The 13,105-nt window shown below is 42.2% G+C and overlaps 1 protein-coding gene across 1 annotated transcript; it reads left to right on the top strand.

Annotated features, from left to right (window-relative positions):
* The first annotated feature begins 2,653 nt into the window (after positions 1-2,653).
* LOC149300776 (E3 SUMO-protein ligase ZBED1-like) lies at positions 2,654-11,130 on the top strand. Its single transcript, XM_089484796.1, has 3 exons — positions 2,654-2,730; positions 2,850-4,474; positions 11,027-11,130. The coding sequence occupies exons 1-3, from the start codon at positions 2,654-2,656 to the stop codon at positions 11,128-11,130; spliced, it is 1,806 nt and encodes a 601-aa protein (XP_089340922.1).
* The last annotated feature ends 1,975 nt before the right edge of the window (positions 11,131-13,105 follow it).

Raw genomic sequence — 13,105 nt, 5'->3', positions numbered from 1 at the left:
CTGAAGGCAGCTGGCCCTGCTCCTAAGTGCTCAAACCTCTGTACCGTCTACATTTCTAAATTTACTACACATTATGGCCAGGCCAGCTTCATTAGATATCCGAGGCTTATCCAGATCTCTATGGCATAATGTGTTCCAGCTGAAGTGTTACTATTATCTCCAATTACTAGCCTTACTGTAATTAGACTTTTACTTGGTGTGAGAGACCAGTCTTCATTATTTAACCACTGTTCTAAAATATAAATGGCTGTCTCTATAAAATTCTACAGATAAGGAATAAAATATTCATTCAATAAAAGCACAGGATATTTTCTTTAGAAAATGTAATAGCAGCTTTTTGGTTTCCACTTGCATTCAGAATATCGGTTTGATAATGTATTTTTCTCCAATGGTCACAAAATCTGTATGAATTATTTATTTCTCATAGATTTTGGCTTCAAACATATATTTGTTATTACACTTATCTTATATGATCTATCTACATGTATCTTTTTATTTTTAAAACTAGGGTTATTTTAATAATTTTTTTCCCCTCTTCTTCATTAGTTCTCCATAATCAAAGTATAAAGCGTATTTTATCTATTTCCAACATATTAAAGGATAGTCATACTATTATGGACCAAATATGTTTAACGTTTTCAGGGAAACATTTGTTATTGTACTTAATTTTTCTTTTTTGTAATATTAAATATAAAGAACATAAAAAGGTAGCAAATACAAAGGGGCATTTGTGAAAATTAATGGATTTTTTTTACAAAGCAATCAACAGAAAATATGTATGTAAAATACATAAAATGTATGTAAAGTACAATATATAGCAACAGTGGGAAATCGAAATAACAATAAGAAAAAAAAACTAACCTTTTAAACATACTGTTAAGTAGAATGTTTTAAAACAAGTAAAAGCTTTCACATTAGAAATAGCCGCAGTTGCGTTTTAGGCTATACAAATGTATATTATGGATAGAAATTATGAAAAAAAAAAATTTAGTTCAACCTATGCACTAGATTAAGGTACTAATATGGCATGACTTAAAGGCATTATTCTAGGGCTGAAACAACGAATCGATAAAATCGATAATAATCGATAACGGAAATCGTTGTCAACGATTTCCGTTATCGATTAATCGAGCGATCGATTCGTCGTTGGAGCACTCGGCTCCTTTTACTTACCTCCGCGAGCGTTGCCCCGTTTCTGCAGTCTCCGCCTTCTGCATACGTATGTGACGGATGTGACGCGCATCAAGAGTTTAATAAAGTTGTAGACTTGAAGCTTGAAAGTGGAACGAGTCCGTAGCGGAGGTAAGTATTCTTCATGTCTGTGGGAATGTCTGTGCGAATCGCTCTGTGCGAATAGAGCCACTCGCACAGAGCGAATCGCTCTGTGCGAATAGAGCCACTCGCACAGAGCGAACCGCTCTGTGCGAATAGAACCACTCTGTGCGAGTGGCTCCATTCGCACAGAGCGATTCTGGGGGTGGGGGTCCACGGCGGAGTGGGGGTCCACGGCAGGGTGGGGGTGGGGTTTCAGGGGATGCAGGGCAGGGTGAGTGTGGGTGCAGGGCAGAGTAGGGGTGGGGGTGCAGGGCAGAGTGGGGGTGGGGATGCAGGGCAGGGTGTGAGTGGGGGTGGGGGGGCAGGAGACTGGGTGCAGGGCAGAGTGGGGGTGGGGATGCAGGGCAGGGTGTGAGTGGGGGGGCAGGGCAGAGTGGGGGGGGCAGGAGACTGGGTGCAGGGCAGAGTGGGGGTGGGGATGCAGGGTGTGGGTGCAGGGCAGAGTGGGAGACTGGGTGCAGGGCAGAGTGGGGGTGGGGATGCAGGGTGTGAGTGTGGGTGCAGGGCAGAGTGGGGGTGGGGATGCAGGGTGTGGGTGCAGGGCAGAGTGGGAGACTGGGTGCAGGGCAGAGTGGGGGTGGGGATGCAGGGTGTGAGTGTGGGTGCAGGGCAGAGTGGGTGCAGGGTGTGAGTGTGGGGGCAGGGCATGAGTGTGGGGGCAGGGCAGAATGTGGGGGCAGGGCAGAGTTGGAGACTGGGTGCAGGGGCACAGTGCAAAGTGCTGGGTGCGAAGTGCCAGGGCTGGGGAAAAGTGCTGGGTGCAAAGTTCTGAGTGCTGGGTGCAACGTGCTGGGTGCAACGTGCTGGGTGCAACGTGCTGGGTGCAAAGTGCCAGGGCTGGGGCAAAAGTGCTGGGTGCAGAGTGCTGGGTGCAGAGTGCTGGGTGCAAAGTGCCAGGGCTGGGGCAAAAGTGCTGGGTGCAGAGTGCTGGGTGCAGAGTGCCAGGGCTGGGGCAAAAGTGCTGGGTGCAAAGTGCTGGGTGCAAAGTGCCAGGGCTGGGTGCAAAGTGCTGGGTGCAAAGTGCTGATGCTGGGGCAAAGTGTGGGTGCAGGGCAAAGTGTTGGGACCAGAGTGCTTGGACAAAGCACTGGGGCAAGTGCAAATATGGGTGCTGGGAAAACTACACTGCAATAATAATACAACAAACTTATTTTTGTATTCTAGCTGCAAAGAACACTGCACATACATAATAATAAAAATGGCTGAGGGTTCTGGCAAGGCAACCGCTGAAAAAAGTGTGCGACCCAAGTCCTCTAAGGCATGGGAGCATTTTACTTTAAATGCTGCAAAGAAGGTTGTAACCTGTAAAATTTGCAAAATGGAGCTTGTGTGGCACGGAAGCACGACTGTGATGAACGAGCACATGAAAAGGAAACGTGGGCTTCACGGAGGAAGGTGAAACATCAGGACGGTATGTTAAACCCAAATGATAAATTGAGAAGTAGCTTTTTCTGCATTCTACTACCAATCATAATCTATAAATCTATTGATATATATATTTTTTTTACTTTCAGGAAGAAACAGCGTACCATGACAGATTTTGTGCAGCGAAATCCCCAGTGCACTCCACAGCAAGCAACGCTTATAACAGATTCCATTCTGAAAATGCTGGTCACTGACATGCGGCCGCTATCCATGGTTGAAGACCAAGGATTCAAAAGCATGGTCAGTGTACTAAACCCCGGATATACTCTTCCCTCAAGAACTCATTTCACCAAACTAGTGGAGAGGAAGTACCAAGAGGCATTTCAGAATGTGAAGCATGCCATCAGCGCTAATGACTGCAGAATTGCTTTTACAGCAGACATATGGACAAGTGTAGCTACTGAGGCTTACCTTGGCATTACATGCCACTACATAGGGGATGACTGGAAGCTGTCTTCTCTCTGTCTCACTACAATGCCTCTTGAAGACAGACATACAGCCGCAAACATCGCAGAATGGATAGAGGAGGTCGCCGCAAAGTTTGAGATTCCAGATAAAAAAATAATTGCCATTGTACATGACAGTGGTGCAAATATTGTGGCTGCTGTAAAAATCCTAGAGGACAAGCATGGGTGGGCCAGTATTCGCTGCACTGGCCACACATTACAGCTGGTGATCAATGCTTCATTAAAGCACTCTGGAATTCAGAGAGCTGTTAGTGCTGCAAGAGCACTAGTTGAGCATTTTAAAAAAAGTGAGCTAGCCAGCAGTAGGTTGAAGGAGAAGCAGAAGCAGATGGGTACACCAGAGCACAAACTTCTTCAGGATGTAACCACTAGATGGAATAGCACTTATTATATGGTCAACAGACTAATTGAACAAAGGTGGCCCGTAACTGCCACTCTGTCTGACCCATCTGTTACTCAAAGGGGCAAGCATTATTTGGAGTTAAAGCCAGAACAGTGGAATCTTCTTGAAGAACTTTCCACCGCTCTTAAGCCTTTTGAATGTGCCACTGTATTCATGAGTGGCCAAGAATATGTAACTGTATCTTCCATGCCTGCACTTGTGAAGGGGCTGTTAAGGTCCAATGAGGTTGCCGGTTTTGAATCATCCCCGCTGAAGAGCTTCCAAGCCACAGTAAAAGACCAGCTTCAAAGCAGATGGAAGGGGATCCTTTTTGAAAACATCCCAAACACTGTTGTTGTTTCCTCTGCCCTGGATCCACGATTTAGGAGGCTGAAGTTTTTAACACCAGAGCAAATTATAAGTGTACAGGCAAAAGTGCAGACAGAGGCGCTTGCTGTAAGAAGGGAGATGGTGCAGCGGGAAACAACTTCTTTGCCTGTAATGACAGTTGACATACCCTCAACATCTGCTGCTTCTTTACTTGACTCACTCCTTGAGTCTGGGGGCAGCAGTGAAGAGGAGACTAGAGAGGGGAAACTTGAGGAGGAGGATATTCATACTCAAGTCCGAAATGAGGTCCAGGCTTATTTTGCAGAGAGGCCCCTTGCCAAGGAGAGAAACCCTTTGAATTGGTGGAACACCAACCAAGAGAAATATCCTACCTTGGCAAAACTGGCAAAATCCTACTTGTGCATCCCAGGCACCTCCACTCCATCAGAGCGCCTCTTCTCTGCTGCAGGCAACATTGCTTGTAAAAAGAGAGCCAGCCTCAGCCCTGAGCTTCTAATGCAAAGTTTCTTGAACAGTAATAGTCCACCTCTTTTCAGAATGTTTGGGGTTATTTTGTTTCATAAATATTGTGTTTGGGTTCTTGTACTTTGAAAATATTGTTTTTTATTATATCATAATAAAATAAGAATGTTAATGTAAATTTTAAGTTGTTTTTGAACATCCAGTTCATTAAATTATTTTAAAGAAACGAAAATTTTGCATATTGTTTTTTTTTATCCGATTAATCGATTAATCGAAAAAATAATCGGCCAACTAATCGATTATTAAAATAATCGTTAGTTGCAGCCCTACATTATTCTTTCACAAACTGGAAAACCTATATAATTGAAGGTTTTATTCACTACTGGGCCAAAATTAATCCCAAAATAATAATACCCCAAATAATATTGAGTTATTCTCTATCTAAACCATCTGTGAGGTCAACTCAACCCAACTGAGACACAGAGACCCTTTCAAACCTGTAGCCAAGTTCTGGATTTCATTATAAATCACCCCCATTGAGAGAACAAGCAGAACAATATGGGGGCAAGACACACAGACCCATACAGACAATAGACCGATGATGTCTATAGAACCCATCAAGTATGTTGAGTGGTCCAGTTTGGATGAAGGCAACATGGCTTCAGTGATCCTTGTCGAAAGAATCCACCGTACTTGTGCTTCAAGCGTGAAACATAAAGTAAAACAGATAGTACCAATGTAATAAATAATAAAGTGGCAAGGGAGCAGGTAACGCATTTCTTTATACTATTCATTCCTTGACGTTCAAGGACTGAGACAAAACGAGTTATCGCTCACGGATCGGCAACTTATGTCTTTATAAAAAGAGCACATTTACTAAACATGATACCTTTATTGGCTAACGGGAGTGCAGTAGATTGCAACAATATTATACCTGGAGAACAGACTTAGGGTAAATTTGCAATGTTCCACACTTCAGTTAGCAATAAAGGTATCATAGTTGCTATATTTACTCTTTTTCCTTTTCACAGCTAACATTGTACAATCTTTGTACGTCTTTCGTTAGAAAATCTTATGTGCTGTTCGGTTTCCGGTTGAATGTAAAACATTGTTTAGTGACCTGAATATTGGCAAATACAGTCAGATAAATACATTCATCATGAAGTTTTCTTTCCACTTTCATTTTCTTCACATGTATTCAGATCCTCCGCCCTCTTTTGGGGTTATTCACTAAAGGGAGAGTTTGCCAGAGAGTTGTGGTTTTACCTGCTTGACTAAACTGTGCATACCTAGGAACCTGTGGGCTCCGGCTACCCAGAGCCTACCCTCCTGGGGTGAGGCCAGGACTGCCCACTGATGTCAGTTTGATGACAAAAACCCCTATTTCAAGGGGAAATGGGCAGGGAGTGGAGCGAATCAAGACCCCCGCTCCCCCGACCTGGAGGATTTGGGTGTTGAGCCTGAGAACCGGATAAGATCGGGGCCAAACCCGCAGAGTTCCCAGGTATGACAATGTGTGATTAAATCAGCGAGATTTTGTCTTAGTTTTGCTCACCCATTAAACTATGCATTATACAGGGCCAGCTCAGACATTCTTGTTGGATGAACCTGTCAGTGTTGGCCCTTCATAATGAATGGTAAAGTGAAGCAGTTGAAACAAAAACTCAATCCCTTAAGTAAATGGTGTGTACTAGATGATTAAAAATCAGATGAATTCTTTGATCAAGCTCTACCCCACCCCAGGACCTCCTTACCTCTGCCCCGTATCCCCTGCGAATAAAGTGAAATCCCCAAACCCTTATATAAGGTATGAAGGCTGTGGCCACTCACAAGCAAGAGTCAGGCAGCAGTGAGATCTCATTCCCCAACTCTCATGCTTCCTGCAGCTCTCTGTACCATGTGACCACTAGTCACATGGCCGGTGACGTCACATGTCCATCAGAGGGATAGGAACTAGCAGCTGCCGATCGGGTGCAGCAGCCGATCGCGGTGAGGGATAGACGGGGTGGTTGTATACATTCCGTGCATACGCCGGCCCCATCTGCTCGTGCTCGTGTCCGTGTTCTGGGTCCTGGCGGAGCGCTGCGGGGACATATTTGGTGTGTCGGTGCCGTATCCGCGCACCTTTAGGTCAGGGACAGATAAAAGCGCAGGTGCCGAGGGGTCTGGAGTGTCGGTGGATGTGTGTCCGGACCCCCGAGAGGAGTCGGGAGGACCCCCTCTGGGGGCGGCTGTTAAAGGAGAAAGAAGAAGAGAAGACGAGTGAGGGGACTGCGCCCAGACACACTTCAGCACCAAGACCTGAGGGCAGGTAATGATCTCACTGCCCTGCATAGAAAGGGTGCGAGCTGCTCATCCAGACACATCGCCACGGGCTAGGATCCCCGCGGACCCCCAGATCCACAATTCGGCGAGCCCTGGGTTTAGGAAGTGCTGCCTCCGGTCTATTCTAGAAGAACACAATCGGAGGGAGTTATTGATCCCCCGGTTCCCCCGCCGGGCACTGGGCACCCGGGACACGCTCTCTATAGGGCCATCTTTCGGGCTGTTGGGTCGTGTTTTTAGGGGGGGCAGGATGTATAGATGGGAGAGCCATGCTTCGATAATGACCTTTAAATGCAGGCTGTTGTGTTGCTGGCAGCAAATGATACTCCCTGGGAATAGGAATAGCGTTACCGGGTCTCCGCCACAAAGTTCCTTATTAAATAGTATCATTAATAACATGGCCTCGCACTGCAAACGCATAACGTGCTGCTCCCCCCGGCATTGAAAGTGTTAAACGCGATGTGTAGTGGTGACAAGGAATGTGAGGAGGAGGAGGAGGGGGGCATTTAGCCGAGGAGGGGGGCAGTTTGATGCACGGAGGAGGGGGGATGTGAGTCAGGAGGAGGCAGATGTGATTAAGGATCTGGCATTGTGATTCGGTGGGGGGTAAAATAATCCAGCAAGAGCAGTGCCACTGAGACACCATCTGTGAGGAGTGGGGCAGATAACTGCGAGCATGGGGTAGATGGGGGGGAGATAACTGTGAACATGGGGTAGGTGGGGGGACAAACAAGAGAAGGAGGACATTTGATGAGGTGATGAGGAAAGCAGGATAAATGTGATTAAGAAATGTTAAATGCATTCTATCTTTACACGTTGTACAGAGCTGCGGTATATGATGGTGCTTTTTTTTTTTACATCATTTTTGAGTAAATCTTCGAATAAGTAGAGCTTTTTCCTTTTTTTATATGACGGGCAGCCTGTGTTCCTTTACGTGTGCATGAAGTGCAACAATAACTATTAAGTAAAGTGAAAATGATGTCATGATCTTAAGAATGTATGTTTGTTTTCTTTGTTTTTGCCACATTTGACCTGAAAATGCACGTAGATGTAGAGATGGGCAGTGGATCATTTCATATACTCCATGTATATGAAATGATACAGAAAACCGTGATATAAGTGTGTTTATTGTGAATTCAATCATATATTATATGCCACAATCACGCAGTCATTCATCCTGTGCGCTTATGAGATGTTGATGTAATACATCTCACCATCCTTAATGGAAGAATGTAGAATGGCAATTCCTTATGTAGATCTAGAGATTCCAGAGATTTACAGGATCATCCAATGAAATACCAAGCTCAGAATATTTAATCTTTATGTTCTATTCACACTAGTGCCACTTTGGGACCCAAATGAATGTCATTACTGATTGGTTAAAGTTGCTGTCTTGTTAGGTATTTGAAGGTATATGAAGTTAGTGTAGTATATCTAGACCGTATATCCAGAACTCCTGGAAATCAGAAAGCTTGGGTGGGATTATTATTATCTATTGCTTTATATAGCGCTGTCGTATTCCGTAGGAGCTTACAATCTATTGAGGGAGGTTTGTAAGATGTAAGTCTCCGGTTACTTCTTGAACTCGTTCCGGGCCTTAAAGGTGATTCCTTTAATAAGACACAAAGTGCTTCAGTTTCTGGATCTCTGAGGCCAAAATCACTTTTACATTTACAGGCTCCTTATCTCCTAAGGAGCCTTTGTTAGGTGGCTAGTGGTGCGCTTGGCTTCTAGCATCTTGGGCTACCTAGACAGTAGTTATTCTTCATTGGATGAATGCTACCGATGGTGCCGAGTTTCTGGATATATGTCACAATTACTATTGCACATTTAGCATTGTCTTTATTGTGTGTGCTGTCCACCAACAGACAAAAACGATGCAACCGTCTCATTATGACGTCACACGCGCATTATGTTGCCATTGGCAATACAGTTTGGTTTTAAATAGACATTTCATTCAGTTGCCCTGCTTTAACGAGTCAAATCATGCAATATATGTGTAATACTAGCAATATATTGCAATGTCCTGTGTGTGTATATATATATATATATATATTATATATAATATATTAGAAGCTAGAAGAAACTATTTTGGCCTTATTTACACTATTACTAATATACAATTATTTCTGTAAAATACATTGCATTGGATGGATCAGTTTTTTCCCTCTCGCTAGGGCTCTATGTGTATGTCTGTATGTAATGCTGTACTATGCATAGTAGAAGAAAGGAGAACATTCTCCTATTCATCTGCCAGAGACATAAGAAGCTTTTATTATTTGACTTTTCCAATAATATTACTTACTATATATATCCTTGATGCAAAAGTTCTTAGGTGCTATATTTTATTCCACTGTGAAGGATAACTTCCCCATTTTGTAATGGTAATAAATTGATGCTTTATGTGAACTAATTAATTGGCGACTGATATATATTTATAATATAAATGTATAAAAATCGTCTTTACCTGTTTTACCCATAAGCACATAAGGCATTAGTTACAGGTGATGTACACCTTGGAACCCATCTATAAGGCATCAGTGGGTAACACACCGCATGCCAGTACGCGCATGTGTAGGAGCCTCTCTTTTATACCAGTTGAGATATTTTTATCTAAAGATCTATATTTCTTCTATGTGTTTGGCCAGCATAATGTATATATTGATTTTTTTTAGCTGGATACTCTGTAAATTTGAAAAGACAGGGTCCCTTTAAGCAAATACGTAGTATATCATATTAAGTAGCTTTCTGGGCAAATTTAATGTAATTTCCTAATCCATAGGATTACATTAATGCACAGAGAGTCCATGGTTTACAAACAATGTTACGCTAATCACCGAAAATGTACGTTTAAATGCAGCCTTATGTTGCGAAGACAATCCTGTGCTTTATGTATTCACGGAATCAAGGTCTTTTCACTATATCTCTGTATATTCACTTCACTGTAGTGCAAATCAATAAATGTCAGTGATATGATGCTTGGTAATAGAATGTCTTATTTTATCGATCTCTGACTGTCGGAAAATAACCCGTATAGCTGCCATTTCCCCAAATCTGATGTTTTACAGTTTAATCCTATGTAATGGTGTCTACTGGAAACCTAAAATATATGTATTGAAACCTCGCCTCTCCGAGATCCATCGTTTTCACCCGTGTCAGGCTTCTTCTCCCCTTTTGCTGAATGTGAGATAAATGAGTACATAAGGTTTGATCCAAATGTAAATTGCAGTTCCACCAATACAGCGCCTATACCGATCAACACATGATGATGATAGCGTTGCCCGTGATCTTGCAGTCTAGCTCTTTAATACAAAGTACCAAGTAATAATGGTGGTTGTATGAGGGCCTCGTGACCTTACATTCAGTAATCGTGAACAACAGAATTGTAGGTATAACTTCTTTAAGCACGACCCCATTTTTCTAACAGTGTCCCTTTAAATATAAAAGCTATTTGAAAAACTGATGAATGTGAAGTCTCCAGGAGTTCCTTGCAACTGGCAAGATGATTTCTCCTTTGAAGACCATTTCCAGATACCTATTTTGTGTTCTGACTGTAGTGTTCACTGTAGTGCAAATCAATAGATGTCAGTGATATGATGCTTGTTAATAGAATGTCTTATTCTATTGATCTCCGACTGTCGGAAAATAACCCGTATAGTTGCCATTTTCCCAAATCCGGCACTTTGCGGTTCAATCTTGTTTAATGGTGTCTAGTAGAAAACATAAATTATAAGTATTAAAATCCCACCTTATATTTTCCCAGTTAGAGCAACTATTTCTGCTACCTATGAAAAATTAATTTCAGTTGCAGTCCACCAACTCTGTTAACTCTATTTTTTCCAACAGTGTCCCTTTAAATACAAAAAAATAAGCATTTGAAAAATTGATGAATGTGAAGTTTTCAGGTGAATGGTCCTGTGAATTTTTAGATACCTATTATACTGGATGCTGTGTTCAATCTAAAATACTACTTTTATTTTCAAGGGGGAAAAAAGTTATTTGAAACTCTTGAATGGCTCTTGAAATAAATGATGAGAGCGAGGGTTCCAGCATTAACACTTTGTAGCTGGGGCTACACTTATTACTGGGATTTGTGATCTCCGGCTAACTAATTTCATGGTTAAGATAAGCCAGTGTTTTATGCCGGGTAACAGTTATGTGTATCTTAAAAAAAAAACATGTTTAAGTACAATTTCACACTTGACTTTGTGATCTAGAATCCCTGGCAGACGAAAAGCATGCAGCTTGTTTTGTAAAAGCATTATTTTCCCTTTTCAAGATTTATCCACATATATCGTCGTCCTCAATTATGCTCTGATTCCATTAATACGAATCCGTGGGAATATTGAAGAAATCAATAAGCAAACAGAAGTGTATTATTAGCCGTGATAATATACCGTGCAGCTCTGTCCTATGCTTATCATCACTCAGAGTGTAGCTTTAAGCGTGTCTGCGTAGTGGTGGAAAGGATTAGCACCGGGGCAGCAGGCATGATCTCATTCTCCTCAGCCTGTCACAATGAGTAACTCAACTGTGCAGTTGTGAGAAACAACAAGATCCCAAGGAATTGGCAACCAATGTTGGGAAAATGAAATAGGTTGGCCTGTTCTCAATGGGTCATAGAAATGACTCAACCAACAATCCTTCCTGTGCTGCGGTGACAGACAATGCGAATTCGGAGAGTAGGTGTGAGTGGTGTCTGGAGGGAGGAGGACCTCTTTGGGTCTTATGTTTGATTTTATGTGTAAGATTTTAGGATGCATTTGAAAAGGGAACCTGTTGCTGTTCCTGAGCTCTAATTCTGTTTTTTTTTAGCATGCTTTTTAAACAATTTCCAGCACTATGTGCTTAGTCTACTAAAACATTGCCGGTGAAATCCAGGAATCGTGTTAATTGTGCCTGCTTTGGCTCTTTGTTGGGGGTTATGGGGAATGAAGGAACATTTTGCATCAAATGCTCGTCTATACCTTTGATGGTGTATTAGAGTTGCAAAATATAAATCTGAACAACATGAAATCAGGTCAATAAGACAGAGATGAGGTTCAGTGTGTGATGGTTCTGCTGAAGCACAATGTTGAGATTTTTTGTTAGTAATGCTTACCAAAGTTATATTTCACAGTATTTGTTGTAATAAATATATTGTATATGTAATGTAATATGCTTTAAAAGTAAAATAGTGTTGGAGTCCCTGCTCGTTATTGCTCATTAGTGTATATCTGTGTTGTTCAACTCTGTTGACAAGCATAATCAGACAGTTTGGGGCAGATACCATTAACTAAGTAGTATCAACATAAACTGTAAGATTTTAGGGCAGACGGACAGTTTGCGGTTTGATATTCCACCTCTGACCAGCAATGTATTCTGGCCTAGGCCAACTAGACCTAGGAGGGCAGATGTCGCTGCACATTGGGCCGGGTTCACTTATGAAACGAAGGCTGTGCTTAAGCTTTAGGCCTAGGCAGCGTCCAAGGTAAATATGAGGATTACAGCCTCACCTCTATTTCTATGTGTTAGAATAGTTGCCATTTGATAGGATGTTTCTTGCCAGTCATGTAGCAAAATTACAGGTGACACATTTTCACCTCCCTCCCATTTTATATTCATAATGTAGGCATTGAGTCTGGGGACCGTGTACCCAAATCTCTGTTTTACATTTGTGACCATGCAAGCACTTGGTATCAAAAAGAGCTGGATGAGGCAGCAATCCGAGGTGGCTTGGAGAAGAGTCTACAAGACTGTACCTCCGACCTGTGCTCCAGCCAGTCCACTCTTTTCCTGGCAAGCTGGATGTTGGGCTCAAGCTTCCATGGATCATCCCACAACATTTTAGCTTTTACTTACACTTCATTATTACAATAAACTACCTTTTATAGAGCACCAACATATTCCGTAGCTCCAGTTAACTGTCGGCCCGTCACAAACAGTTGCTGCTTCCTTCTAGTTAATTGAAGGCTTTAGCAACTCCAACCTTGTGTTTTTTTTTTGTTTTTTTTTTTATTTAATTTAAATGATCTGTGATGAAACTTTTTCCAGTGCTACTCAGGAAAGCCAGCAGATTTCAAAACAATTATTAAAGACAGAATTGTTCCTGAACAATGGAAGAAATCTTTCCATTGTTGTTCTGTGCTGTATTTTGCAAATACAGTTTGGAGCCACAACGTAAATGAAACGTTTGTAATAAAGAATTATACCTTTTAATGGATATTGATGTGTAATAATGCATCCGATTAACTCCGTATTCTTGTAGGGTATTTTTTTTCATATATTTGTCTGTTTTTCCACATTTTAGAACGTAATCGGTGCCAATTCATAGCTTACTTTCCGTGTGTCATTTCTTTAAGAGGCTAGCAATGACGTA

This window comes from Sceloporus occidentalis, unplaced genomic scaffold, assembly GCF_023333645.1.
Source record: "Sceloporus occidentalis isolate IW3139 unplaced genomic scaffold, rSceOcc1.0.p SCAF_23, whole genome shotgun sequence".
NCBI lineage: Eukaryota > Metazoa > Chordata > Lepidosauria > Squamata > Phrynosomatidae > Sceloporus > Sceloporus occidentalis.
Note: the sequence above shows the minus strand (reverse complement) of the source record. Positions and strands in the feature narration are given on the sequence as shown.